General features: G+C 39.6%; 2 protein-coding genes and 1 long non-coding RNA gene across 5 annotated transcripts in view; 1 reads left to right on the forward strand and 2 right to left on the reverse strand.

Annotated features, from left to right (window-relative positions):
* Positions 1-6,304, reverse strand: part of LOC410517 (extracellular serine/threonine protein CG31145) — a 55,069-nt gene extending 48,765 nt beyond the window's left edge. Inside the window, exon 1 of the mRNA XM_393996.7 lies at positions 4,326-6,304. Within this exon, the coding sequence (XP_393996.6) occupies positions 4,326-4,813 (488 nt within the window). The 5' untranslated portion in view covers positions 4,814-6,304. The remainder of the gene's footprint in view (positions 1-4,325) is intronic.
* On the forward strand, positions 1,236-3,846 carry LOC113219242. The gene is made up of 2 exons (XR_003306095.1): positions 1,236-2,291; positions 2,560-3,846. It is a non-coding gene; the product is annotated as an uncharacterized LOC113219242 (long non-coding RNA).
* A 2-nt stretch (positions 6,305-6,306) lies between the features above and the next one.
* LOC726697 (coiled-coil domain-containing protein 137) overlaps positions 6,307-27,897 on the reverse strand; it is a 58,530-nt gene continuing 36,939 nt past the window's right edge. For all 3 annotated transcript variants that reach the window (XR_003306092.1, XR_003306094.1, XR_003306093.1), the window contains one exon: positions 6,307-6,436. The gene's annotated coding sequence lies outside the window, so the exon portion shown is untranslated. The remainder of the gene's footprint in view (positions 6,437-27,897) is intronic.

Consider the following 27,897-nt stretch of genomic DNA (forward strand, 5'->3'; position numbering starts at 1 on the left):
GACTCGAGGAGCGTGCCGCCGAGGAGGTCCAGGCGGAGGAAGGGATGACAAAGATGGGGAAGGCAAGCGGGGAAGGCGGATGTTTGCTCGGAAATAATTCATCGTCCGTAACTCGGTCGAGTAGCCAGACGTGAATTCAGGTGACAGGAAGTAACCTCCTGTATGCCCCTCCCCCTACTCCATTTTCTGGTGATTCACGTCGGTGATAATTTTCCCCGGAATGGTGCCTCTCCTCGAGTGGAATTCTCGAGTGGAATTTTAGCGGGAGAGGGAGGGAGCGCCGAGTTTTTAAAAAACAGCAGGAAATTAGTCGATAATGGGGAATCGAAGGAGGATTTACGAGGAGAAATTATTCAAGGATTTTTTTTCGAATCGATATATGGGTCTGTTCGTATTTCATCCGACCAGGTGGAAAAGTAAGTGATCCATTAGAAAGTATAAAGAACGGAATCCAAGTATTTCATTTCGTTCGAAACCAGTTATTACAACTCCTCTTTCATCGAATATCAATCGATCCGATCTCGATCTCGGTATCCGGTGTTCTCGAAACCGCGTCGAGGAGAGATTTTGCAACGTGGCTCAGTAGCGGCAGGTATGTTGAGCGGCCAATACCTGTCACAGGGAAACAGGTGAAACGTCGAGGAGGAACGTGTCCTCGTGGATACGCCCTTCGATCGAAATAAGCACCTCGAAACTTGCCCTTATTCGAGGAGTTTCGAGGAGGAAGGGATTCCTTCTCCTCCTCTTGTCCTCTTTGAGAACGAAGTATCGTCTCGTGTTTGTCGAGCGTTGCATATCCGTTGCACGAGCTTGTATCAAGCTTGGCCCGCCGTGTGTATACGCGCGCACACGTAGCTTTACAGTTATTGAGAACCCGTACCGAGACATTAGGGCATTGTCGACGCGGAACAATGCTTTATTCCCTAGACTCTCTAGGGGTCACTAGAGTTGGCTGCTGGTTTAGATAGGTAGGCAAGGACGTGGAAGCTCGCATCGTGGAAATGGCGTTCCTTGTTTCCAGATGCACGGTAATACACAACAACAAGGGACAAAGAGCATGTACGGGCACTACTTTTCCTTCCAGATCGATTCCAGACCGGGGGGAAACGCGATGAAAAATGCAGTCTTAGCCGTGTGGCGATGCACCCTTCTCGCCGGTCGCTGCTTTCTTTCTTTCTTTTCTTTCTTTTATGGCCACCAGATAGGAGTACAGTTTCTTTTTTTCTTTTACGAGTTTCATTTCGAAATATAAAGAGAAATTTTCTATTTTATTCATCGATTATCGATATTAAAACCAATTTTCTTATTCATTTTCTTATTTCAGGATATCTTCCCGTTTCGGAGAACACGTTGCGCGAACGATCTCGGTCGGTCGAAAAGCGTAGAATTTTACATGGAATTTTATATGGAATGGATTTCCATCCGAGTCTGGTAACAAACGAAAAACCATGGAATTGAATTTACGGCCAATGAGGAAAATCTGGAAGAGTTCCAACTACTGTGCACGCTGTGTACGAAAATTGGGAGGAGAGGGAGAAAACGATCGGCCATTTGGCAAATTAGCGGGCGAAAACGAATCGTCGATTGGCTACGCGTTGCATTGTTCGTGACAATTAGTCGCTCTTCTCGCCGGGGAGGGACGAATTAGGCTCCGATGAAAAGGAACATCGAGAGGGAAGAAACGAAAGAGAAAAGAGAAGGGAGAAAAAAAAGGAAGAACAAAAGAGAAAATTCACGCGCTCGTAAACGCTCGTGTTTCGATCTGAGAACAAAGAGGGAGAAGAAAAAAAGGGGAACAAGAGCAACGTTCAATCGATAGATGTGATCTCCAAAAAATTATTATTTAATTATCGATTCCATTCTAATCGTCTCCCTTAAGAAATTCCATTGAACCTGTCACGATTCCACGTTATACGATTATAACAATTTTTTTATTTCGGATATTAATTTTAAACGAACGAAAGATCGTGAAATCGATCGAGAAGAATTTTCACGATTCGCGTCCAACGGATTTTCGAAAAAAAAAACTCGTTAATGGGGAACGCATCCCAGACACGTACGTACACAGAGAATCGCGAATCACGCGGATTCCTTCTATCATCGGTATAATTACATTTGCCATTGGACAACCTGCTTGCACGGGGGGACGACACGTGGCCTCGATGTACGTGTATCGATGCACACGCTCGCGTAGCGTGTAAGTGGATTCTAACGCGATATAGCAACGTGACTGACTATTTGCTTGTCGGACAATAAAATCGCTTAACCGGAATAGATTAGCGTTCGAAGGGGTCAACGGAAACTCGATTCGAATTGAATCATTTTTATTTCTTTCTTTCTTTCTTTCTTTCTTCGTCTCCTTCTCCAATTTTATCCAAGTTAAAAATTCAAAATTTACGAAATTTTCTAAAAGAAATTCCAAATTTATTCTTTTCCCTATATTGGAATTGAAATGGATCAACGAGACAAGTACAAGTTCAAGTTTTTCCTTTCTTTTTTTTTTTCTTGCTCGCAGAAAAAAGAATATCGCTTAACCGGAATAGATTAGCGTTCGAAGAGGTCAACGGAAACTCGATTCGAATTGAATCATTTTTATTTCTTTCTTTCTTTCTTTCTTTCTTCGTCTCCTTCTCCAATTTTATCCAAGTTAAAAATTCAAAATTTACGAAATTTTCTAAAAGAAATTCCAAATTTATTCTTTTCCCTATATTGGAATTAAAATGGATCAAGAGACAAGTACAAGTTCAAGTTTTTCCTTTCTTTTTTTTTTTCTTGCTCGCAGAAAAAAGAATATCGCTTAACCGGAATAGATTAGCGTTCGAAGAGGTCAACGGAAACTCGATTCGAATTGAATCATTTTTATTTCTTTCTTTCTTTCTTTCTTTCTTCGTCTCCTTCTCCAATTTTATCCAAGTTAAAAATTCAAAATTTACGAAATTTTCTAAAAGAAATTCCAAATTTATTCTTTTCCCTATATTGGAATTAAAATGGATCAAGAGACAAGTACAAGTTCAAGTTTTTCTTTTCTTTTTCTTTTTTTGCTCGCAGAAAAAAGAATATCCGCGCGAGGAGGGCCCGAATTGCGTAACCGGCCTCCATCCTCCTCGTCCATCAATTTTATTCTACGCGTTATTTCGCCGGGTAACGAGAACGAGACTGGAGGTCGAAGAGGGAACAACACGAACCAGATATCACCAGTCGCGCCTCTTATCAGTCTATTACGACAGTAATAACACTCTTAATTTCATCGACTCGCGGATCGATGCCTGCGCTACACCACACATCATCATCATCGTCATCATCATCATCATCATCATCGCCATTACCATCGCCATCCATCAAACGCGACGACGCGTTTGGATAATGATGGGACAAACGAGGGATTTAGAAAGAAAGAAAAAGAAAGAAAAAGCAATTTTCCAAAATCGATGGAACCGTTTCTTCCGTGGAAAATCTCTAGTTGCAAGTTGGATCGAGAATTTTTTTTTTTCTTTTTTTTTTTCCCTCCCCCCGCTTCGTTTCGAGCGATTCGACTAATTGCTTTTCTTTCTCGGTACTTTCCGCCCGGTTGGACGGGGAGATACGGGAGAACTACACGAGTTTCTGTTTGAAAATCGGTTTAGGAGATTTCGATGGAGGGCGAACACCGTGCGAGATTTAAACTTGCCACTTTCCACGCTGTTTCTCCGTTAATTAGATGTCACCGCTCGTTCTCCTTCTCTCCGAATTTCTCTCTTATCTTCGATTTTGTTCTTGTTGTTATTATTATTATTATTATTATCGTCGTCGTATCAACATCGTATGACGTGGATTTCGAGAAGCGGAAAAAATGGAAGGAAGCGAAGAGAAATCGTTTATCGTGGAAATAAAAAGAATAAGCTCGATAAACTGGTCCGTTTCCGATAACGGAATCGCATGCAAATACGCGCTACTGTACGCGATTCTATTTTCATCGGCGATTCGCGGATCGCACGTGATCGTTTAAAGTTTGCGCCGATTAAGAAAACGTTTTAATCTATTTCGCGTTTTCGCGGTTTACTCTCGCCTCAAGTTGGTCAACGATTGACGAGAGAATCGATAACCCTTCGATTCGTCTCGCCCTCCTCCAAGTATATCGCGAGGACGCGCGATCGATAAAACGAGCGAGCCAATTGGCCAAGATAATTGGGGAACGGTATACGGTTCGTCCAATGATAATTATTCGCGCGCCAATTCCGTCCGCTCCAATTTATATTTGTACATAATTATTCAAACATTATCGACGATTATCGGTTACCAAACTCGCTACGTAAATAAAATAAATATATATACGCGTGTGTACTCACTTTGGGCCGATCTTCTTCAACTCCCCGAGCGTGGGATTGTCCGAGGGATCCTCCCCGCTGATCCTAGCCACACCCTCGTACACGCTAACACCGTAACCCTTCACCACGAGGTCCGCCAAATCTGGAAAACTGTCGTGCACCTCCGTTTTCTCCGTCCTCGACTCCGTCCTCCTCCTCCCCCCCTCGTTGCCTGCCCCCTCCCCCCTCCCGCCGCTGCTCTGGGTCGTGGCGGACGTGTCGCCGCTCGTCTGCTCCCTGCTCGCGTTCAACCTTTGCAAAAACTTGCGCCGAAAGTTGTTGTAAATGGTGTCCGTGTTCGGGTCGTCCCCGACGCGGACGCGGCCGTGGCTCGGTACCAAATGATGGCCGCTGTATCCAAGATCCATCTGAAGATCCATCACCAACAGTATGGTGAACAGTATCGCGAACGCGCTCAAACCGAGCATCAGTTTGTCGCGGATCCTGATCATTCTCACCGCCAACTTCATCTTCCGCTCTTCCTTCCACTCTTCCCCGCCCGCCCTCCTCCCCCTATTATTATTACCTCTTCCCTCGTTCGACGACGCACCACCACCACCACAACCAACACCACCACCACCACCACCAGCACAACCCTTCGACCGAACACCTTCCTCGTTTCTCACAACGCGGATCGTGACGAGATCCGTGCCAGCGACCACCACGCGCGCATCGTCCCCCGTCGCGGGACCTATCCTCCCCGGGATGGAAGGGCACGGCAAGACGCGCGAGCGGACAGGAGGTCGCGAGGCGCTCGCTGCAACGACCGACGAGTCCCCTTTGTCCAGCGACCGGCCGTCGCCGCCGACTGCCACCGACTCTTCCTCACTTCCTCGCCGCGGACCGTTCCGCTCGGGCCCTCGCGTCTCCTCCTCGTCCTCGTCGTCCTCGTCCTCCCCCTCCTCGTCCCCGCCGTTGCCCGCCGAATTCGCAACTTTGCATTTTACCAGCCACGCGGCCGTCGCCAGCCGCGCGTGCACCTCGCCTCGTATCCGCCACTTCCTCGCCGCCGCTTTGTCCTTGTCGTCCCACCGCTCGACGTTATCGCGCCTCGACCCCCGATCGCCCGCTTCCCAGTCGTCGGGCGGCGGCGAGCGCTTCGCCTTCGACCTCCTCCGCTCCGCCGACCCGACCCGACCCGATCCCGCGGACGCGTTTCGACGCGAGGCGACGCCCGACTCGCCGCGGACGGTGCTCGACAAGCTCTCCTCGCTCCGCGACCTCGCCCGCCGAGGGCCGGAACAGGACCCAAGGGAAGACCTTTCGCCCCGACGTCTGCCGATCGCCGCTCGTTGCTCCAACGATCTCCGATTGTCCTCCGCCCGGATCAGATCTTCCACGTCCTCCGTCGAGACGCTCCTCGACGAGTCCTCGCCCCGCTTCCCGCTGATACGGATTTCCACGAGATCGTTCGAGGGGACGTCCTCGATGCTCGGCTCGAGAAGATGATCCGCGGGAAGAGGACGAGTCGTAGAGACAGGCGGATCGCCCAAATTCCTCTTAGATTTTTTCCTCCTCAGAGGCGGTATCGGCCTCTGGCCGTCGTCGCTCGACAACAATTTCCTCCGCAGAACCGGCAGCGGACTCTTCTGAATATTCCTCACCAATCTCTCGCACCCTTCCGCGATATTGTCCCTCGAGCTTTTCACCAATCTTCTCAAGAAAGAGTCGCTCTTCCGCAACTTAACCCTGCCCGCTCCCTCCTCCCTTTCGCCCTTCCCCTCCTCGACAACCGACTCGGATCCAGGCCTCCTCCCCCGATCCTCGCCTCGCCTTATCGAGGGATCGAGCTCGGCGCCCGAGTTTCCCCTCGACCCTTCGCTATCTTCCAATGTCTGGCGGCTCGAACGCGTTGTCTCCTCCGCGGAACCGCTTCCGTGACATCTCCTCTCGTCCAGAGTTCCCCCTCGGACGCGGGACGCGAGGGCAAGCCAGGGATTTCGCGCGGGAAACGGATTCGATCAACGTCCACCGAATGCGACGAGCTCGCCTTTTTATCACCCTCGAACAAGATCCTCTTCGATCTTGCGTCTGGAAGAAGTCGACTGTCTGGACGCCCCTTCGTCAGCCCTTCGATTCCACCGCGCCGCGCTCTGCAAAATAAACCAAGGGAATTAGAGAGAATTGAGGAGGATTTTTGTTTCTCGAAGTGGTTTGGTAGATATTTAAGAAAGTTTGTATCTTTATTTTATATCCTTCCGCTCGATCGAATAATTTCTTTCTCGGGCGAGATTTTGATGAGCGTCTCTACGAAGTAACGTGAAATGGTTTTATACATTATTATGTATGTTGAAGAAAGGAAGAGATAAAGGGACTGGTTATTCGCGAATTTACGAGTATAAATCACAGAGCGCGAACCAGCAACTCGAGATTCGTGTCGATCCTTCTCGCTCGATCGAATCCTTTTTCACTATGGCGAGAAGTGATCAGCTTCTCTATGAGGTAATATAAAATGATTTTGTATATATATATATTGAAGAGACGAAGGGATAAAATTATTCGTGAATCGATACTCTTATTAATTTAATTACGAGATGTAATATAAATCACAGGGTGTGAACTAATAACTCGAGATTTATATCGATCTTTCTCGCTCGATCGAATCCTTTCTCGGTTTCTAAGAGACAAAATGATTTTATACATTTTCTGTGTATAATAAAAATGAAGAGATAAAGGAACTAATTATTCGCGAATCGCCACTCCAGTGTCAAATCGCACAGAGCGGATTCGAGATTGTTCGATGAATTTCTTACAAAATAATTTCGCGCACAAACGCGTGAAATTTTTATATTTTGATAATACTACGTGTCATACTTAAGAATTTATTCGTGAAACGACGATATTTTACAAATCAAACTCAACGGTTCACTTTCTCGAGTGAAATAAGTCATAAAGAGTCGATAAAATACATTCGCCATATTAATTCTCGTTAACAATTCTCATCAACAAGAGTTAGTTTCGTCTTTTCCGATAAACAAAAAATATAAGTATAAATATAAAATATTTCTTCGATATATCTCCTAAAACGAGGCGAACAATTATAACACCCTCGAAGTATAATAAGAAACAGACTAAACGAGAGAGAAATCTATTCTTCGAACGAACGAAGGAAAAATCGTCGGTCGCCGGAAAAAGCGCCACCGTCCCGCTCCAGCAGGAACCATCAACCCCTCCCGTACTCGTATCAGTCTAAATATAAATCACCGTTTTATGCGTATAATAATAATAATAATAACAATAATAATAATAATAATAGAGCTAGCTGCACGCTTTTTATCGAATTCCCTATGCGATGGGCGGTGTTATACGCGCGTCCAAGGATGCCAAGGATGCAAGATGGGTCAAGGTGGTTGCTTCAAGGTGTCGTGGCGGGTCGAAAGAGGAGAGATATCAACTGTGAAATAGAGTGACGGTAATGGCGTGCTTCGTGTTGCGAGAGTGGCCATTACAGTTATCGCGAAAGTCGCGTCATAAAGGTGGTGAGGGAAGGGGGGGGGGGGGGTAGCACGCAAGATGAGAAAAAGAGAGAGAGAGAGAAGATCGTAAAGGTTGGCCCCTTACACCGCATAATTTAATATCCCGACCTGCATTAAGTTCGAACCAGAATATTCGCGGAATCGGTTAACAGGAATTGTTATTCGGTCCCGATTTCTTCATTCTTTACGGGGCAGCAACTTCTCGTTCCACTCCCGTTTCACCGTTTCGTTTAATTCTTCCCGATTTTTGCGAGATAGAACTTTGCCAGTTCTTCGAGAAATTTCAAATTTCTTTATCCTTTTTTTTTGAAACATCGCGTTTCGAAGGGATTAAAATGAAGGGGATTTAAAGATGAAGAATACTCGTCCCATTTGAACAAACGTTGGATGGTTCACGAAACATAAGAAGCCGGGTGTAGAATCGCGGTTGAACGAATCTCCAGTGCAGATAGAAGGAAGAAAGGCTCCTGGTTCCATCTCTTCCTGCGGAAAAACGCGAATGCCTATCTTTATTATCGAAGGGAAGGAGGAGGAAGAGGAGGAGGACAGGAACACGTGGAATTTGAACGGCGCATCGATTCGCGGAAAGAGAGTTACGACGGGACGTTTCGTTCTTATGTTTCGTTCCCTCCGGATGCAAGGGGCCATTCAGATCAAAGATTTCACCCTGGAACGACACCGTTTTCCAATCGTTTCGTAAGAGCTTGGGAGGAGGAGGAGGAGGAGGGTATGGATAAACGATAAATCTATCCCCGCCCCCTCTCGCGGAGACATTAACGCGAGCAATTTCTACGAAAATGCCCTGTAACGCGTTGGATGGACGATTTTCTGTGACGTGGCCGCGCGATAGACCAATAAGTGGTTATTGTTTCGAGGGAAATTTCTTTTATCTTTTTTTCTTTTTCAAGAATTGAAAGGGTTGAAAATTTAAAACGTGGATTAAGAAGATATTCGATTGAGAATGGCTAGAATTATTGAAGTTATTGAAGGAATAATTTTCATTTTTGATAAAAAAAAAAAAAAGAAAAGAAAAGTAACGTTTGTGATAATTTCAAGTTTCACGTGATCACAAAGTGTGAGAAATTCGTCATATTTTTCGTTTTAAACGCGGGACCGACTTTTAAAACTTGGATTAAGAAGATATTCGATTGAGAATGGTTAGAATTATTGAAGTTATTGAAGGAATAATTTTCATTTTTGATAAAAAAAAAAAAGAAAAGTAACGTTTGTGATAATTTCAAGTTTCACGTGATCGCAAAGTGTGAGAAATTCGTCATATTTTTCGTTTTAAACGCGGGACCGACCCGCGAACTAAAACTAGTACGAGTTAATTTGTCGTAAGTGATAAATACAGTTACGTCATAACCCGTTAAGATTACTCTCCGAGGCTCGATAACATCGAGTTTACGTAACAAAAAGTGGGGCATCGCCGTATTTTAACGTTGGACAAAATAACACGATGAATTTATTGAACCGAATTTTGATTAATATCTTATTTACTCGATCGAGTCGATGTACTCGTTCGATCAAAAAGTGATTCCGCGAAGAAGAATTAAAGAACGCGACACGAGAAACAAACGGAGACACAGTTTCCAGTTCCTTCGAGAAATAAGGGAAGAAAATGGGCGAGATAAGGAAAAACGCGATTCGAAATGGAATATCGGTATTCGTTCCATTTACACGTGGTCGCACGTGCGCCTTTCACGGGTTATAAATACGGGGGTTAATTGCGAGCAGTCGGCGCCGATTTCCCCCGATTAAACGTTAAAAGCTCGGCTCGCGTGCTTCCTTCTAATTAGAAATTTTCGATTATTAAACCACGGGAAACGCGATTCCATCGGCGTAATTGGAGTATCGTCACGGATTAGAAGACTGGTTGTTCGATCTTTCGATTTTTCTCAAAAATTTCGGTTGTTCCAAGTTCCGTTTCTTTTTTTTTCTTTTCTTTGGAAAGCACAAATTCGCGAAATACGTTCATTATAATATAAGATGACGCGTGCAAAATTTCAATTGCAATAAATGGAAACTCGAAATGGAAATTCGAAATTTAACGAACCCGTCAAAATTTCGTATTTTTTTCTTTTTTTTTTTTTTGTTTCACGATCATTATCGAAAATGTTTTCGACAAAATTTCGACAAAATATTGTAAATTTATCGGGATAGAAACGCGTAATTACCCGTACCCTATTTATTCTCGCGACACATCTCGCTTTAATTGCAATCCCTGTTTATCTGAGATAAAATAGATACATAGATTGCTAACAGGCGGATAATTTTAGCGTTAATTAGGGAAAATGTGCAATAGAATAATCCTAACGCGATTAATAATCGCGTTACACAAGATTTAACGCTCAATTTCCTTAAAAATCGTGCAAATGCTCGTTCCTCCCCTTTCAACGAATCGGATTCTTAAACGAACAATTTCAATCGATTTCACGATCCTTCCTAAAACGATCCTTCTGTCAACACGCGAAATCCATTAAAAATAAAAAAAAATAAAATAAAATAAAATAGAATAAAAAAAATAAAAAAGGGAACGGAAAGAAAAAGATAGAAAGAGGAGGGGGAGGAAAAAAATAGTTTCCGTGTCGGATGGAGGTCGCTAAGCTCGAAAACGAATTCACAACGTGTTGTTTGCTCGAAATAGAATCTCTGCGTGATTGTTGCCGAGCATAACACTCGAAACATCCGCGTTTATTATTATTCGCCAGCCGTCTGATGGAAAATAAAAAAAAGCACACCCTGGGATTTCAACGCATTATCCGCCGTCTCCTCGACGGGGGAGGGGGGAGGAAATTCGCGATTCGCCCCCGGGATGAGAGCGGACAACTTCTTTCGAGATGCTCGTCAAAGTTTCGAAAAAGGAAAGAAGGAAGGAAGGGAAAAAGAGTCTCTCTCTCTCTCCAGTAAAATTGAACTTTACGTTATTGTTCTTACTATCGTTACTACCTCCTCTTCTCAGGAAAGAATTATTCGTTGGTCCATTTTCAGAAGAAACGATGTTCGTTCGTTGAGACTTTAATTCGAGGCTTTGATATCGAAACGAATGATTAATTCGTAATTGTATAAATATAAGGAGAATTCGACGGATGATTGTGATCCCATTGCGTAAGAACGTTGTGCAACGTTCTTCGTATTTCCGACCAAGTTATTTTCAGGCCTTCGTTATAAACAGGCCTTCTTCCTCCAAACATAACAGAATAACAATAAAGATTAACGGTCAGCGAGCCGTAAAATCATACTAAATTTTGCACCTCATTGAGCTTTTAATGAGTTCACGGATATTTAAAGATATATTCCCTTCCTCTCTCTCTCTCTCTTTCAAAAAAAACTCTCCTCCTTTCGACGCGTAGTGAAACTTTTCCAAACTATGACTCCACTTCGCAACAACTACAACGATTCTCCAGTTTATTCTCATCTCTACTATGTTCCTTCCCCTCCCCCAAAAATTTATTTGTATCTGAAATAAAAAATTTATCCGCGAAAAAAAAGAAATGAAAATAAATAAATAAACAAATCGGAAATTTCCGTACTCGCGGAAAAAGCGGAGAAAGAGAAAAGAGAGATAAATTCGTGCGATAGATCTCATGAAATATTGAGGGGCGGATGAAAATGATGTCGATAAGTTAGTCGGGCGACGAGCGATCCTCTGAATGTATCTCCTCCTTGGATCTTCGAAGGAAGAGAATATGCAAAACGGGAGAAATGCGAGGAAAGAGGGGCGAGGATGAGGGTTGTATGCGCTCGAAACTACGGCCGTGGATCATTTAAATATTGCACAGGGGACGAGTAAATAAAGGATAAGGTCGAACGTGAGGGAGGAATCTGGGATCAGTTTTCTTTCTCTCTCTCTCTCTCTCTAGGAATGGCCGAAATGCCCGATTTTATCAACCTTCCTGATCATAAACTGCGTGCTTCGACGTTCGTTTTATAGTTGTCTGTTTATTGGGAATTACAGGTAAGAAATTTGTCCTCCTCTTCGTTCGTTTGTTCCATTCGAAGAGGTTTACAAGAAGAGGAGGAGAAAGAGGAGGGAATATCGAGAAATTTCGACCAAATTCACGTTCGCTTTTAATAAACCGAAATCGTCGATGTGACGTTGGATCGGAGAGTTGGATGCATTAACCCGATTGAAAAAGTTATAAAAATTTCTTTACTTGTTAAAACGCTTGAATAACGTTTATTCGTAATTACAATCGATCTCCCCTTCCCTATCCTTTCATACAACTTCACTTGTTTGCAACTACAAGTCATCTTAGCGATTATTGTCACGTTTTTGAACAATAAATCACATTCAACTGTTAAATTTCATCCATTCGATGAAAGTGATGGATAACGACGATGAAAGGAACCATTGAGAAAAAAATGAATGTTCTTTGCTTGTTTTGAAAATTGAACGAGAAGGGAAACGAGAATTCTTCTTGAATTTTATTTAATTCGTTCCTTAATCGTTGATTGCAATTGACGGAAGTCGAATCGCGAAGAAAGTGAATCGTTTTTGTATAAATTTTGCACGCCACTTTCCCTTCCTCCCATCATCGCTCATCGACAATTAATCGGTGTTTTGATTTCGGCCATTCTTTGATCGGCCCCTTTTGTTCCAACTTCCGTTCCCCGTATAATTGAACCCCCTCCTCCTCGTTGATTGAAACATCTAAACGAACGAACGAGGAGAAGGGAGGGAAGAGGGGGGGTGTCGTTAAAATGGAAATCACGTTTCAGGCCGGTCATAAAACGTGCATCGTTTCACCTGTAATTCATGCAGGATAAAATTCCTTTGTACTCCAGGTTCCGATAAAAAGTAATTCGAATTTAACGTAGTTTGTCCAAAAGTTGGCTCGAAATTTCATCGTTTTCCACCCCCTCGAGAATTTCGCCACAAGAGAAAAACTAAAAATTAATTTTCGCCTCTGATAATTTTATTCAAATTGGTTCAAAGGGAGAACGAAATCGAACGAGAAACAAAAATAAAAAAAAAAGAGAGAGACAAAAAATCTAATCTAACGCTTCGCGTTTCAAGATTTCACTCGTTGAGAAATGAAAGATCAACCAAAAAAAGGGTTAAACGTATCGGATTATCAGATTTCACAGAATAATAAGCGGGGACATATTTTGCGAAAGTTAAGGGATCGAGATAAAAAAAAAAGAAAGAAAGAAGGAAAAAAGGAAAAAAGAATAATAGAGATCACGATCTTTTTGTAATAAGCTTATAAAGAGTAAAAATGGGATCGCGTTCTAAACAGGGATTCTCGCTTTTCTTTGACCCGTTTTTCCTTTTCCCTTTGCCCGTTCCGCGGGTTCTCTCTTTATACACACAGACCGCTTAAATTGCAATCCTCAATTAATTGCAATCCGTTCTTTCGAAATGAGATCTTACACCGGCGGAAGAATGGCCGCGTTAAAAAGCGTTAAAACACCTCCCCGTTTTCCATCCCCTTATTGCATCCCCTTACAGCCCAGTTTAAATTATTAAACGCGATTACCGTACGAAAAGGGGAGGAGAGGAGGAGGTGGAGGAAAAAAAAGAGAGAGAAAAGAAAAAAAAAATAAGATCAAAGCTGTACCCGAGAAATAATTAGAAAACTTTCTGAAAATTGCCACAGTTAGCTCTCTCTCTCTCTCTCTCTCCCTTTTTAATTCGATTATCCAAGGTAACGTTGGAGAATCGAGAAGATTTAATCGTTTCCCCCTACGAATTAATATTAATCCGTGATTATGAAAAAAATAAAATGGAAACAGAATCGAATCAATTAAAGATAGATGATTAAAGGAGCAATTTCTCTAAATATAATTTCGTTTCTAATATATATATAAATTATCTCCATTTTTAAAAAGAGAATAAAAAAAAAAACTCTCGATACTGGGAACATTTTCGCGATTCTTCGAAACACGGTATTCAGCATCAATCCTTAAAAAGCTGGCTGCAACGTTAAGCCCGCTAATTAATTGGCGGCCGGTTCTCACGCGTGTGCCAACCGGGTTTACATTGGCCCTCCGGCTCCCTTTCTAATTATAAACTTAATTAATAACCCGATCTTTTACGCTTATGAATCACAATTTTCTTAGACGCGGCGCCCGCCTTCATTCGCCACCGTGGATCCATATTATCGCCGCAAGCTTTTAATCCTGACCGACCGACTTCGGTGCACCTAATTAACGACATAATTAACGATCCATCCACGTCTCTTTTTCGCCCCGGTCCTACGCTCTACTAACATTTCTCAAAGAGACGTAATTAGAGATGCGCCGGGACGCGACTGGTACAAAGATATCATATAAATGAGTTTAACTTGGGAACGAAGAGGGGGGGAAGGAAAAAACGAGGGAAGGAGGAGGAAGAAGGGGGTAAATCAAACTTGAAACTGAAAGGGTGCGCGCGCGAATTTTCTGTCGTATTTCCAAATGAAATTTACTTTTCTTTCTTTTTTTTTTCTATATAAAGGTATATAACCTGAGAACAAAAGAGAAACTTGAGATTGAAAGCGAGGAGCCAAATTTTTTTTTCTATCGTTTCGAAATTTTATTATCGTTATTATTTGAGAAATTTAATTTTTCGTGGAATTAACTTGGCCAGGGAAGAAAACTTTAACCGGTGTACGAAGCGAGGATTTTTTCAAATCTCAAGATGAAAATTTGAATTTATAAAAGAGAGAGAGAAAGAGAGAGAGAGAGAGAAAATTTCCTATCGTTTTATCGGAAATTTTATTGGAATTTAATTTTCTTTATGGGCTAACTCGAAGAAAGTGAAAGTTTAAAAATAAAGATCGTCGATTATCGTTCGAAATTTTATTTCTCCGATTAAAAATTTTACCGTATCCATTAAATATAAAATATAATTCGTGAGCGTTGGAAACACGTTATTTATTATTTTTAACTGTCGAAAAAGAAAAGTTGTTAATACCGGCCGTTGTTGCAGCAATCTTCTTTCCTTGGTTCCAGCTAATTACCAACACCGACGACACCGTTCATCCCCTTATCAAATATCTTTCTCGGTCAGTTATTGCTTTAATCACGGCAATTAACATTCCATTCCCGTCTGTGTTAAAATTGTATATAATGTGACAGATGTATCACAAAGAGAAGAATACTTTTATTGGATTAATTAAACCGGTTTATCAAAGGATAACACGATCAGTGGATGAAGCGAAATTATATAAAGTGAATGTATCGCGGATGAATCGTGAATGGCGAATTAACCAGGAAATATTCTCCATTTCTCAAAATTGGAATATTTTCCCCTACCTTTCGTAAAATTAATAATATTCCGATTAATATGTTCTTTTTTTTTCTTTTTTCTTTTTTTTTAAGGGGACAAGAGTGTGACGCAAAATTATAGGATATTAAAAAGTAACAAAAAAAAGAGGTGAAAAATTTGTAAACAATAAACAAGCGAGCTCGAAGAGAAATATTGAACGAATTACGTAGGAAGTAAGATTAAAAAAAAAGAATATAAAATATAGTTTTTAAGGGAGAAAAACATTCCAAATTGGGACAAATTGATCAATTGATTAAAAATGTCCTTCTAAAAATTCTAATTTGATCGTTTAATGATTTCATCGCAAAAAACTTGTAAATTAATAACTGAATAATTACTTCGACAAATCGATCGTAGATACATAAAAAGAACCTCGTGAAAAAAATACTCTAATGTTACTATCACGAGTTAAATAGAAAAAAAATTGGTCTCTCGTAAAGTATATTCTTTTTTTTCACAAAATTTAGATGGTCATTATCCATTTTCCATTAAAAAATAACGATCCCTTTCTATTAAAATAACAACGTCCACGGAGATTCCAAAAAAAGACTCTGCTCGTCGCGAAATTTAAATTATAAATGATATATGTATATATACATAAATTAAAATAGCATTACTACAAACGACTTCGTTTATGCAAAATTTATTATTCTAGTCGAAAAATCGCATTTATAATTGATATTAATATTTGAAATTAATGCGATGGAAATATAAATGCAATTTTCGCGCGTAAAAATGTGTACAAATTATTTATATATTTTCCGTTATTAAAAAATTGTTATAAAAGGCATTAATTAACGATGAAAATTAAAAAAAATTGTTAAATATTTAGGAAATAACGACAGAAAATTTATTCGAAGGAGAGGGGATAAAGTACGACTACGAACTCGCGCAATGTTAATCCCGGTTAAGAGCTCGATCGTTCACCTTTGTATCATTCGTTATTGAACTCTTACACGAGACGCATCGAAATATTTTTAGTTAGACAGGTAGCAATTTTTAATCGTGACACTTGATCTTATAATATTTTAACGTATTATTCTTTTATCGCAACAGTGTAATATAGATAATCTTATATGGACATTGGCTATTCGATTATAATTTTTCTTTTCTTTATTATTTTCTTTCACTATTTTTATACATTATCCAACCTCGACTTTTTCCAATATCGAAATAAATTTTTATCTTCTTATTTTTTAATTATTAATTCCGTTAATGGGCACTGACCATTTTTATCGTTTTAACAATTGAATTATCAGCCTATTTTTACAATATTTCTTTGTATTATTGGACCCCAATTTTTTCCAATATTGAAATGAATTTTCTTTCTTTTTTTTATTTTTCACTTATAATATTTGTTAATAGACGTTGGCTATCGTTCCTTCCAACGATTCAATTGTCAGTTTATTTCTCTGGAATATTTCTTTATATTATTGGATTTGAATTTTTTCCAATATTGAAATAAATTTGTATCCTTATCTTATTTTTTTTAATTATAATTATCAAACGATACTGGTTATCGTTATAAGAATTGAATTATCAATTATTTTGTCAATTTATTTTTTTAATCATCGATTTATATACTCACTCATTCACTTGTAAATTTAATTATTTACGTATAATTAAATTATCATTTCATATTTTTAAATTATTGTTTTCAACTTGTTTGAAATTTAAAATTTATTCAAATTTTTTTCTTATGTTAAATTAAATTTAATAATTTTTTTAAATTTTATTCTTTGCACGTATATATACGTATATATATATATATATGGATCTCGACGTAGTCACTTTCTCGCTTGGTGAGATCTGGTAATTGGCATCGCTTTCATATTATATGATTAAAATTATTAAACTAGAAAAATTTCGTTAAAATTTAATTGTATTTCATAGAATTTATTACAAATATCACATCATAAAGCATTACATTAATTTTTAGAAAACGATAACAATAAACTACACTTGATTCCCATTTTTAACGCGTTTCGAACAATTCCTCTTTTTATATTTTACGTACATATTTAACAAGATTTTTTATATATTGCAAGCAATTTCAACCATTTAACGATAATTCGTTGAAAATTATTGTCTAAATTATTAACAGGAATCACGAAATGTAATTATTTCATATTCGTTACATTTCGGAATATAAAAGATACGTTTTTAAATAACAACATTTTCTTTGAAACGAACGTTCAAAAAAAGAAGGAAAATACAAACGATATTTCTTTTTCCATCCCCTCCCTCATTAATATCAATTTTAATCCCTGCTTGGCTTCGTAAAACTTCTATCGAATCCTTCAATGAATAATTAGGATCAGTGTTTCCATCCCGATCATATTTTAAATCGTATTAATAGTTCCTTTTTTTTTTTTTAAATCTTGGCGCATTGAATATCGGTGCTTCTGTCGAGAGGACAAGACGATTTACCCTTCCACATCCTTGCACGAGAATAGCCTTGGCTGTGGCTTGTTAATGAGCCGTAGCAGCGATCAATCGTAATGATCCTCGCATCCAATGGCATGCATTCTTGTTCCACCGGTCGCTCGATCATGTCGTAGAACGAAAAATCGACACGAGCGATTGATTCTATTCGTAGATATTTTGCAACGAGCATAGCGATCGCGGGTAGTACACATTTTCTGCGTTTTATTTTATTTTTAGTTTTGCAGATCGCGTTTTTTTTTTAATACTTATTCGAAAGTTTTTTATTATTTCATTCCATTTCGTTACAAATTTTTTTTTTTTGAACGATTTAATTATTTTATGACATCGTTCGAAATTTTTATCGTGCAAGAGGATATTTCTTCGTGATGGATAGATTTCAAAGCAATAATTTTTCTCTCCTTATTTTCCAGCGTGCAATATATGCTTTGACGAAGGAATCGTCCGAGGTTTTTAAATTAATGTTTAACTTAGAGTCGATTAATTTTATTTCAATCTTAGTTTCCTTTTCTTTTCTTCGTAAATAAATTTTTCGTTCGTTTTTAAATGCTTTCGCTCGACATCTATCGATACAAAATTTTCGTATTTCGTGTCGAATCATTAGCTAGAGATAAAATTGGATTTTTTTTCAGTCAAAGAATATTTAAATATTCCAATAATATCTTTTTAGCTCAGAATTTTCAGATTTCGACCCGTTTTCCTCGTGCCTCCACCTCGCTCTCGCGCCATTTGAGCGAGAGAGAGAAAGAGAGATGCGCGATGACCATAGATCGCAACTTGTTATCAGCGAGTTGACGATGAGTTGGCGATCGTGCGCGACGTATTTTCGCACGATGCGTGCGCGTGTATGTGTGATTAGGAACTGTGGAATTGCGTCGTTACGGTTACTATCTCGCTTATTTTTATTAATTGAACAATATTTCATCCTTTATGAAATATTGCAAATAATAATCTTTTATCCATATTTTAATTATCAAATTACAATTACATAAAAATTCTTTTATCCCCTTTTTAAAATATCCGCCAATATTCTTAAATTCACGCCAAAATTGATCAGTCAATCGATTTCACGAAAACCGTCCAACCGCCTTTTTACATAATAATCGTACTTCAATCTCTTTTTCCGTATCTCTTTTCCCTTTCACCTCTTCATTTTCGACGTCGCTTTCCAAAGATTACGATTCAAAGATTGAAGAAAGAAAGAAAGGAAAAGAAACAATCGATTCAATCGCGTTAAAAACGAATTAAAACGCGCCGAAATCGAAGATCGGGAGATCAATTTTCGAGCAAAGGCGAACTACGTTAATTATTCGTATGGAAAGGGAAGGAAAAAAAAAAGAAGAAAAAGAAGAGAAGCGTAAAAGATAGCGTTGCGGGATCACACACAGAGAAGAGAAACGTGGAAATGAAACGCGGAGGAAAAGGGGAGGAAGAGCGAAATGAAAGTTGAAGCCGGGAAAACTGTTGCAAAGTTACGTTTTTGTTGGGCACAATTGCAAATACAATTTTGCGCTCCGGCAAATTTACACGGCGCTCACGACTCGTCCCGGTCGCGAAATTTTTGATTAAACGTCATCCACATCCGTTTTCGCGGGTCCTTACAACTCTTCCCCCTCCCCACCCCTGCCGGAAAGACGGTAGTTTCGGTAGTTAAACGTTATCCACCCCGGGGGTCTCCATTTGATTAAGAACCTCACCCCTTCCTCACCCCCCCGTTAATTGGATGTAATCTTATTGAGCCGCGATTTCAATTTGATTATCTGATTTTGCTAAATTAGCGACTCGGTTCATTCAAAGCCGCGGGCCAGAATTCCGCGCCCGGATTTGTTGCCGATTCAATTACGGAACCCGTCCCTTCGTCTCCCGCCTAACATATCCCGTGTATACCGGGAATATTTTACGATTCGATTACTCAAGTTAGATCCGCGCAATTTCGATTAAAACTTGGGCGGCGAAATAAACCGCGGCGAGAAAAAAGAGAAAGGAAAAACGAAAAATAATATTCGCCGAAACGTCGAGGAAAATTTCGAAAAGAATTATCATTGTCAATTGATTAATTTATCATCGAATCGACAAAATACAACCGGATATGTACGGAGGAAAGAACCTTGGAAACGTTCGTTTCTAAGCAACATTGTGCAAGCGAATATTAAAATCATTTTCGCGCATTTTCTTTTCGAATCGCGGACGATAACGATTGTTTTCCATATATATATATATATAAATATTTTAACCTCGAGTAAGATCTCTGATTTTAAAAGCGTAATCAGAGGTCGAAGTGTCGAATGAATTCAAAATAAAATTATTGCGGAGACGATAATTGAAGAATTAAACGCGGGCTTGGCTTCTTACTTCTTCATCGATTATCATAATCAGCATACGAAATGATGCTTCAACATATTTCGTGCTTTTTTCTTTTTTTTTTTGCATATGGCGTGATCTTTGCATAGATTTAATGTTTGCATGAATAATGAATAAACATCCGCGGACTACGATAAAAACATTTTTATTCGCGCGTTCCATTCTGGCATCGCTACGATAAATAAACGATAAAAACGAGATGCGAGAAGGAGGAAGAGGAGGAGGAGAATAGGAGGAGAATATTGGAAAGGATTGAATTACACGTTTCCTTAGGTGTGCAAAATCAAATTGGCTGGCAAGTGTGCACGAGCATGTGCATCGTGATATAAGCGAGAGAAAATTTAGGGAGAGGCGGATCTCGATAGTATCAAGTTCGAATGCCAGCCTTAGAACACGATGATCGGTGTTTCGATGCGCGTTGCGTGGCTTTCCGCATCGTGTTGAGAATTATTTTGGGACGGGGACGGGAGGACCGGTGCCAAGAATAGTCGGCACGCTAATAGCAGGTTGACAAGTACACCGGTCGGAAAATGAGAACGTTTGTGACGTGATCTCGAAATCGGCCGTGGCGCTCGTGCACACCGACCGCTCGTAAATGTCTAATAAATATAAATAACATCGGAGAGACCGACGGGGCGGTGAAAAGTCGCCCACGCTGACGAAAATACCTCCCATAAAAACCGATTTTAACGCTTTTATCCACCCTTTTTCTCCCCTCCCTCCCTCTTTCTCTCTTAAATTTTTTAAACTCTCCTTTATCGTTGTTTAACCCTTCCGCATCTTTTTGCATCTCTGCGAGTTTCTTTTGCATCTAATTCCTTCGATCTTTTTCTGAATCTTTGGATTTTTGTTCTTTTGGATTCCATTATCAACAATTGTCGATCATTCAAAATCGCATTCTTCGAATTCTAATTCTTCGAATCTTTCAATTTTTGCTTTTTTCGATTTCATTTCCTGTGAATCTATCTCCTAGCGTCCGATCTCTGGAATATTTTATCGAATTGAGTCGTTTAAAATGTTCGTTTCTTTTAGTCGTCGAGATACAATCGATTCGATGTTTCGCAGAAAGAGGAGTATACTTTGAAACAGAGAACAAGTTTGTTCCGATTTTTATTTTTATTTTCGAAAACGAGCCGACGATTTCTCGCGGCTATAATGTCGTTAATGACAATAATTTGAATCCGTGAAAAATGTTCGTGCACGGATCGGATAAGGAATCGTTTCAATAATATCGAGCCGAGTTTCGTTCATCGAGAATTCCATAAAATTCGCATTTACGATCGAGATAATGAGAAAATAGGGCGAAATGCAAATTGGGGCAACGGGGAAACAATAAAGCCGACCATTATTCATCGAGGAAGAAAACATTTCTAACGTGCGGGGTGGGGGAGGGTAAAATTCGATCGAGGAATCACGTCATTACACCCATCTCCATTAATTAAACGCGTCGTTAAACGAGCAATGTTTATAATTGTTAATGCGCCAATGTATCAAATTACGATCCCGTACGATGTTCTATCACAATTCAATCGAGAAACGAAATGAAACCTGGCAGAGGTTGATCAACGTCGCCACGTCCACTCTATTAATCGACCCCCTCTCCTCCTCCTGTATATTCTCTGTACATTCTAACAAACTTTCGCCTCAACCAGATCTGTTCTAATTTATTCCATCCAATTTGCAATACGTGATTTAATTTCCGATCCGGAATTTAACCTCGATGAAATTTCGAAAATTTTCAAGAAAATCCTATCGAAAATGTATATATATATATGTATACGTGTTATATACGGATTGGAGTGAGAGAGATTGCCGGGTAAAAATAGAATTTCGAGGTGGTGGAAGAGAGATGATCGTTGGAAATATTTTGACGGATAGTCATTCTTGGCGATGAATATAGAATAACCGAGAATATACGCGAAATTGTACGAAATATTTCTTTCCGTAGACTACTTCATTTTCATTGAGAAGCCTTCCGAGTCGTTAAAAAAAGAAACGGATAAATAAAACGCGTGCTTCTTCTCCCCCGAACAATCCCTTCTTTCGAGAACAAAAACTATGGAGATTGAACAATCGACCTGAAAGATAAACACCCAGAACTCGTTCGAGTGAGAAGAAAGCGATTCTTATAAATATTTATTATTCGACAGGGAGGGATAAAAAGAGGCGCGCTCCTCCTCGCTGTGCACACGCTCGACGTGTCGATCGAGCTTTTATTGCGCGCGATACACGACGGGATAAACGTTTCTCGGGGAGGCGGCGACCATCCGAGTCTTCATCCCCGACACCTGCAATTAACCAGAGACTTCTTACGAGAGACTTCCATATCGTGGACAAGTTTCAAGCCGTGAACAGCGAGTTAGCTCGTTAACTCGAGCAATTCCACACATACATACTCTTCGTGTTTAGCTTCGCTTGCAAGATCGCTTCCGATTTTCTTCTCACTTTTAGGGGAAAGTCACGATCAAACGGATCGATCGTGTGATATCTACGTATTTATATGATGGATCGATGATGTGCGTGTCATAATTGACGAGAGATTACGCAAGGAATGTTGAGAAAGAAAACTCGTTCTCGCGGTTATAAATAAAAAGCATTCGATCTTGTATTTCATTTTCATCGAATTGATGTATACGAAAATAATCTGATCCTTTTATCGTATACTCTACCGTATGATTTTTAGTATCAAATTATTTTTCATGCGAAATATAACGATTGTGCCAAGTTAAATTAAGAGCAAAGAAGTTGAGAAAAATACTTGGATTTTTCAAACGAGTTATAATATTCTTTTTCTTTCTTACCTCTTTCTCCTTCATCACGTTTCTTATATATTCCAATTACACGCGGAATTTCTCGTATTCTTGTCATAATTATACCGTTTGAAACGGGTGTATACGTTTACCCCCGTTCGTTTAACTCCATTTCTCTCGGTGATGCAACTTTTTCTCGAGAAATCTCCCGTCACGATTTTCGAAAAACCTCGATGAGGTTTCTCGTCGATTTTTTCATCGAGTAGCAAGTTGGAGGACGAAAGGAGAGAAGAAGGAGGCTACTCTACGCTGTGTGGTAGCCTCTTTTTGCCCGCTTCCGGAATATCGCGAGGACGCTTGTTCGAGGCACGCCTTATTTATCGACGCGTCGTTTTTTCCCCGAGAAACGTAAATCCGTCCGTGACACGGGAAAGGCGGGCACGAGCGAACGAGTTTTCACGCGCGTATATTTGCCTCGAGCGCGTGTATTAAAATAATATAAAATCGAATAGGAACGGTGATCGAAACACCATTTTCGAAAGTACAAAGGTGATTACGATTTTTCGAAACTCTCGAGAAATATGAAAAGAAAAATCTATTGCAAGAGACGAGGGAATAAGAGGAGTCCATCGATAAAGAAAGATAGTAGTATTTCGAAAAATGAAAAGAGACTCTTGGAACTTTATGAAAATATCAATGAATCGTATACGGTTATCGAAAGCGCATATATATGAAATATATATGTGTGTAATATTAATCGAGCACTATGCGCCACTAATGCAGTATGCTAGAGTGCATGCTATAGTATTACGAAACGTGATTACTGTAAAACACAGCATCTATACCGCCCAATATTCGTTGAATTGTTAAATATAGCGTTGATAAACATCGCTATACGGGAGGTATTTTAAAATTACTTACGGGTTTATGGATACACGGAATGTTAAACGTATCGCTGTGCAATGCTATTCATCGAAGCCTAATATTAAGCTTCGAAATTACATAATACAATACTGGCGGCGCGTCACGCGATATTTTGCACGGAACGGAATCGCGTTGGCCGCACCACCGCTACTTCAAACTTTGACGAGAGAGCGTAATTCAACGAAAAAAAAAAAAAAAAAAAAAAAAGAGAGTGGATAATCGAGAGGATGCGGAATTGAAAAAAAAAGAAAGAAGAAACCTAGGAGAGAGGAGGGGGAAACCTGAGCGCACGCACAACAAACATCACGTTTCTTTTTCGTCCCTCTTCCACGTTTTTTCCCAGATTTAATTTTAACCCACTGCTGTATAATAAACGTATACCCTCCCGATTCCAAGTAATACCGATCGTGTTTCCGATTTTAAATTTACTTTAAACGACGGAGTAACGAACGATTAATTTATCGATCGAGTCGTTCGAGGCTCGCTCTTGTTCGATTCCGTCGATAAATCGTCACGCGACACCCGATGCCTCGTGAACACGCGACCACGGTTTTCGATGCGAAGATCCTCGAGCAACGATTCTCGCGATCGGAATGATCAATGCTCGAGGAGATTTTCTTAAGTAAGAAAAATAGAGAGAGGAGGAAAAAAAGGAATAGAGAATACTTTATTTATTTCTCACTCGAATTTCTCAACGAATTGAATTGAATTCCAAGAATAAATGGGGAGGAAAAGTAGACGCAAGTACTCGACGTTGACGTAAGTTTCGGTTTGGTCAGTTGCGTTTTAAACCGGGTAAATATCACTTCGTCTAAAATTGTTCTCGCGTATGATCGTTCTGACGCAAGTGACGCAACCAAGTGCCAAATCACGCTCGAATTCCACCCGTGTAATCACCCGCCAATTTTTCGAGTCACAGTCGAAACTATACGCTAAACGTTAACGTTTTGAAAGCATCGTATCGATATATATATGTATGTATATATATAGTGGACTGTACGGTGGAAGAAAAATTTGTTAAAAATACAAATGGCGAGCGCGTATTAGCTGGAACGAAAAACATGGTTCCACGGTTGGAATACGGGAAGTCACGTGGGAGCTCGAACGCGGAAAGAGAAACTAATTAAACGAGGCATCAACTGTTGCTTCGCTTTTCACTCCCAACTTTTCATCGCTTCAAAGTGCATCCTGACAAGCGCCACCGTTTACCATCTCTCTTTTCCCTTCTCTCTCTCTCTCTCTCTCTCTCTCTCTCTCTCTCTCTCTCTCTCTCTCTCTCTCTCTCTCTCTCTCTCTGCCTACACTTTATCTGCGCGCTAAATAAAACGAATAACGCGTCTCGATCGATTCCTAGCTTTCGTATCTAGTGGCTTATTCTATAAACTATTCTTTTAATTATTTATTTTTTAATGAAATTATCGAAATGTTCGAAATACAAAATAATAAATTCTGAAAAAAGAAAAATTGCTAGGAAAAATTGTTTCGTCTCTTTAAACACATTTTCCGTCGACAAAAAAATTACTCTATATTTTATGCTGATGGAAACAAGCGGCAAGGGGGGTGTCCTTTACTAGGACTGTCTATCCTCCCTTCGGATGCAATCTTCGCTTTCTCGACACGCTTCGTTTCCATTATAATGGAAGAGCTGCAATTTTATTATTCGTAAAAATCGCCATTATTTTCACTCGCCAAGTTACAACAATCGTCCAAGATTTGAAATTATTTCGATATCGATCTACCTATCTATCTCGCACAATTATCACTTAATTCGAAGATAAAATATTACACTTGCAAATTTCATTGCAGAATGAAAAATTTTCAATTTCCACCCTTCTGGAATTTTTAATTTCATTATTCGTAAAAATCGCCATTATTTTCACTCGCCAAGTTACAACAATCGTCCAAGATTTGAAATTATTTCGATATCGATCTACCTATCTATCTCGCACAATTATCAATTCGAACAAAATATTACACTTGCAAATTTCATTGCAGAATAAAAAATTTTCAATTTCCACCCTTTTGAATTTCGAATTTTATTATTCGTAAAAATCGCCATTATTTTCACTCGCCAAGTTACAACAATCGTCCAAGATTTGAAATTTCGATATCGATTTACCTATCTATCTCGCACAATTATCACTCAATTCAAACGCAAAATATTATATATTATTATTATTATTATAATTTGCAAATTTCATTGTAGAATGAAAAATTTTCAATTTCCATCTTTCTGAAATTTTGAATTTTATTATTCGTAAAAATCGCCATTATTTTCATTCGCCAAGTTGCAACAATCGTCTAAGATTTGAAATTATTTCGATATCGATCTACCTATCTATCTCGCACAATTATCACTCAACAAAATATTACATTTGCAAATTTCATTGCACAATGAAAAATTTTCAATTTCCATCCTTTTGAAAATTCTTCTCCCGAAATAAGCGACGATTTCGATCGCAAGTAACTCCGATACTCCTCTCGATACGTGCGTGAGCCATTTAATCGGGTCCCAGGTTGCGCCCGGCGACGTTTTCCAACCACTTCCCACGGATAATTCCAGATAATCCCGGACAGATCGTTACGTATTTAGAGCAATTTCGGAGCCCGTCCTTGGCCAAACTCCTCCGCTGGGGCGATGAATATCGCTTTTTAACCGTATCATCGATTCGGTGGTAATTCAAGGCCGGCCTCGTGGGATCGCGCTCGATAATCACGAAGAGGGAGCATTCTCCCCTCTTCTTCTCGAGCGATCAGGAGGCGCGAGACAGAGAGATTCAACTTTGTTCCACGATTATACGGAATAAGTTGGAGGAATAGTCAAGTTTCTTTGATATTTCGAGAGATCTATTTTTCTGTTTACTCGGATTTAAAAGAGGCTGAAATGAATATTCGATTTCGCGTAATCGATCAACGTGTTCTGTGTTTCTCGATCGACCGAACGGTGTATGATATTTTTCTTCGAATAATTTGGTACAATATTAACACTGTCGATTATTAACCACTGCTCGAATGAATCAACTTTTCGCTTATTCCGTAGATACGGATATTTTTAACCGTATTATCATCGGAAAAACGATAAGAGCTCGAGTCAGAGTTCGAGTAATCGCTACGTTTACAAAATTTCAAAGTTCCACTGTGAATTTGAGAAAAGGAGAGAAAAAAAAGAAGAATCTAAAATCTTCATTGAACTAACTTTTCCTGAAGATTTTTAAAAATAAAAGAACGTATCTCCTTTTTCTTCTTCTTTCTCTCAAGATTTTTAAATATTTTCAATTCGAGATGAACGTGATACGCGAGTTGAAAATTGAACGAGAAAGAGAGAGAGAGAGAGAGTTTCACGATAAAGAAACTCGTTGGAGCGACACTTAATTCGAGCTCGGCGGAAACTCGCTGCAAAGTCTGCCCTTGCACAATCGAATTAATGACAGGAAGCAATGATACAATTACTCGGCAGCCACTTATTAAACAGAGGCTCGGCTGCGTTCATCCGTTGATTGCCCGAGAATCGAGAGTGCCGCCGTGAAATCTCAACATCTCGCGTTGCATCGAATTAGTTTAGCTACATCAGCGCGCCCTGATTACACCCCTTTTTATCTCAGATATATATATATATAAAATAAGACATCGACATCGTTGCAACTAGGAAATCGGAAATACTGATACAAACTGTAGCATACAATTGAAAACGAGACCATGTTTCTATGATCCTACTAAAATTTATATATTCAAAGGTATATTCATTGATGAAAAAAAAATATTGGATTGGAAAGAAATTTCTTACGATTTTTCTTATTTTGAATGCACTATTTTAAGATTTTCGTTATCGACTTTGTATATAATTTTAAAAGTGCATTTCTATGAAAATGTGGACATTAATTTTATTTTCACTTTTCCTGATTTCTCACAGGGAGGAGGAGCAGGTTAAGAATAATTTTCCTATTTCTTATTCTCGTTTGCCAAAAGTGCATTGATTGCAATGATTTTTATTTCGATCGATAAAGTTTTGTTTCAGCTAGATAGAGATACGTGAATTTAATAGTTCAAACCTCAACAACTCTTCTTTCCAACCAAATATATATATAAGCGGAGGAGGAGAATATCTCTTACTACTAATAAAACTCGAGAGGTCGAAAGACGGGGGCCACCGCGATAGCCATAGATTAAAGAATGACTAAATTTCCGTCGAAATAACCGAGAAGAAGGGGAAACATATCCGAAGCTATCTTCCATTCCCAGAATATATATACGCCAATTCCAAAGTGTGCACACGCGATATTTAATTACCTCTGTTCCCAATCGAATTTCAAAATTCTACGTGTTCCCGCATGAGTGAGGATACC

The sequence above is a fragment of the Apis mellifera genome, linkage group LG14 (genome assembly GCF_003254395.2).
Source record: "Apis mellifera strain DH4 linkage group LG14, Amel_HAv3.1, whole genome shotgun sequence".
Taxonomy (NCBI): domain Eukaryota; kingdom Metazoa; phylum Arthropoda; class Insecta; order Hymenoptera; family Apidae; genus Apis; species Apis mellifera.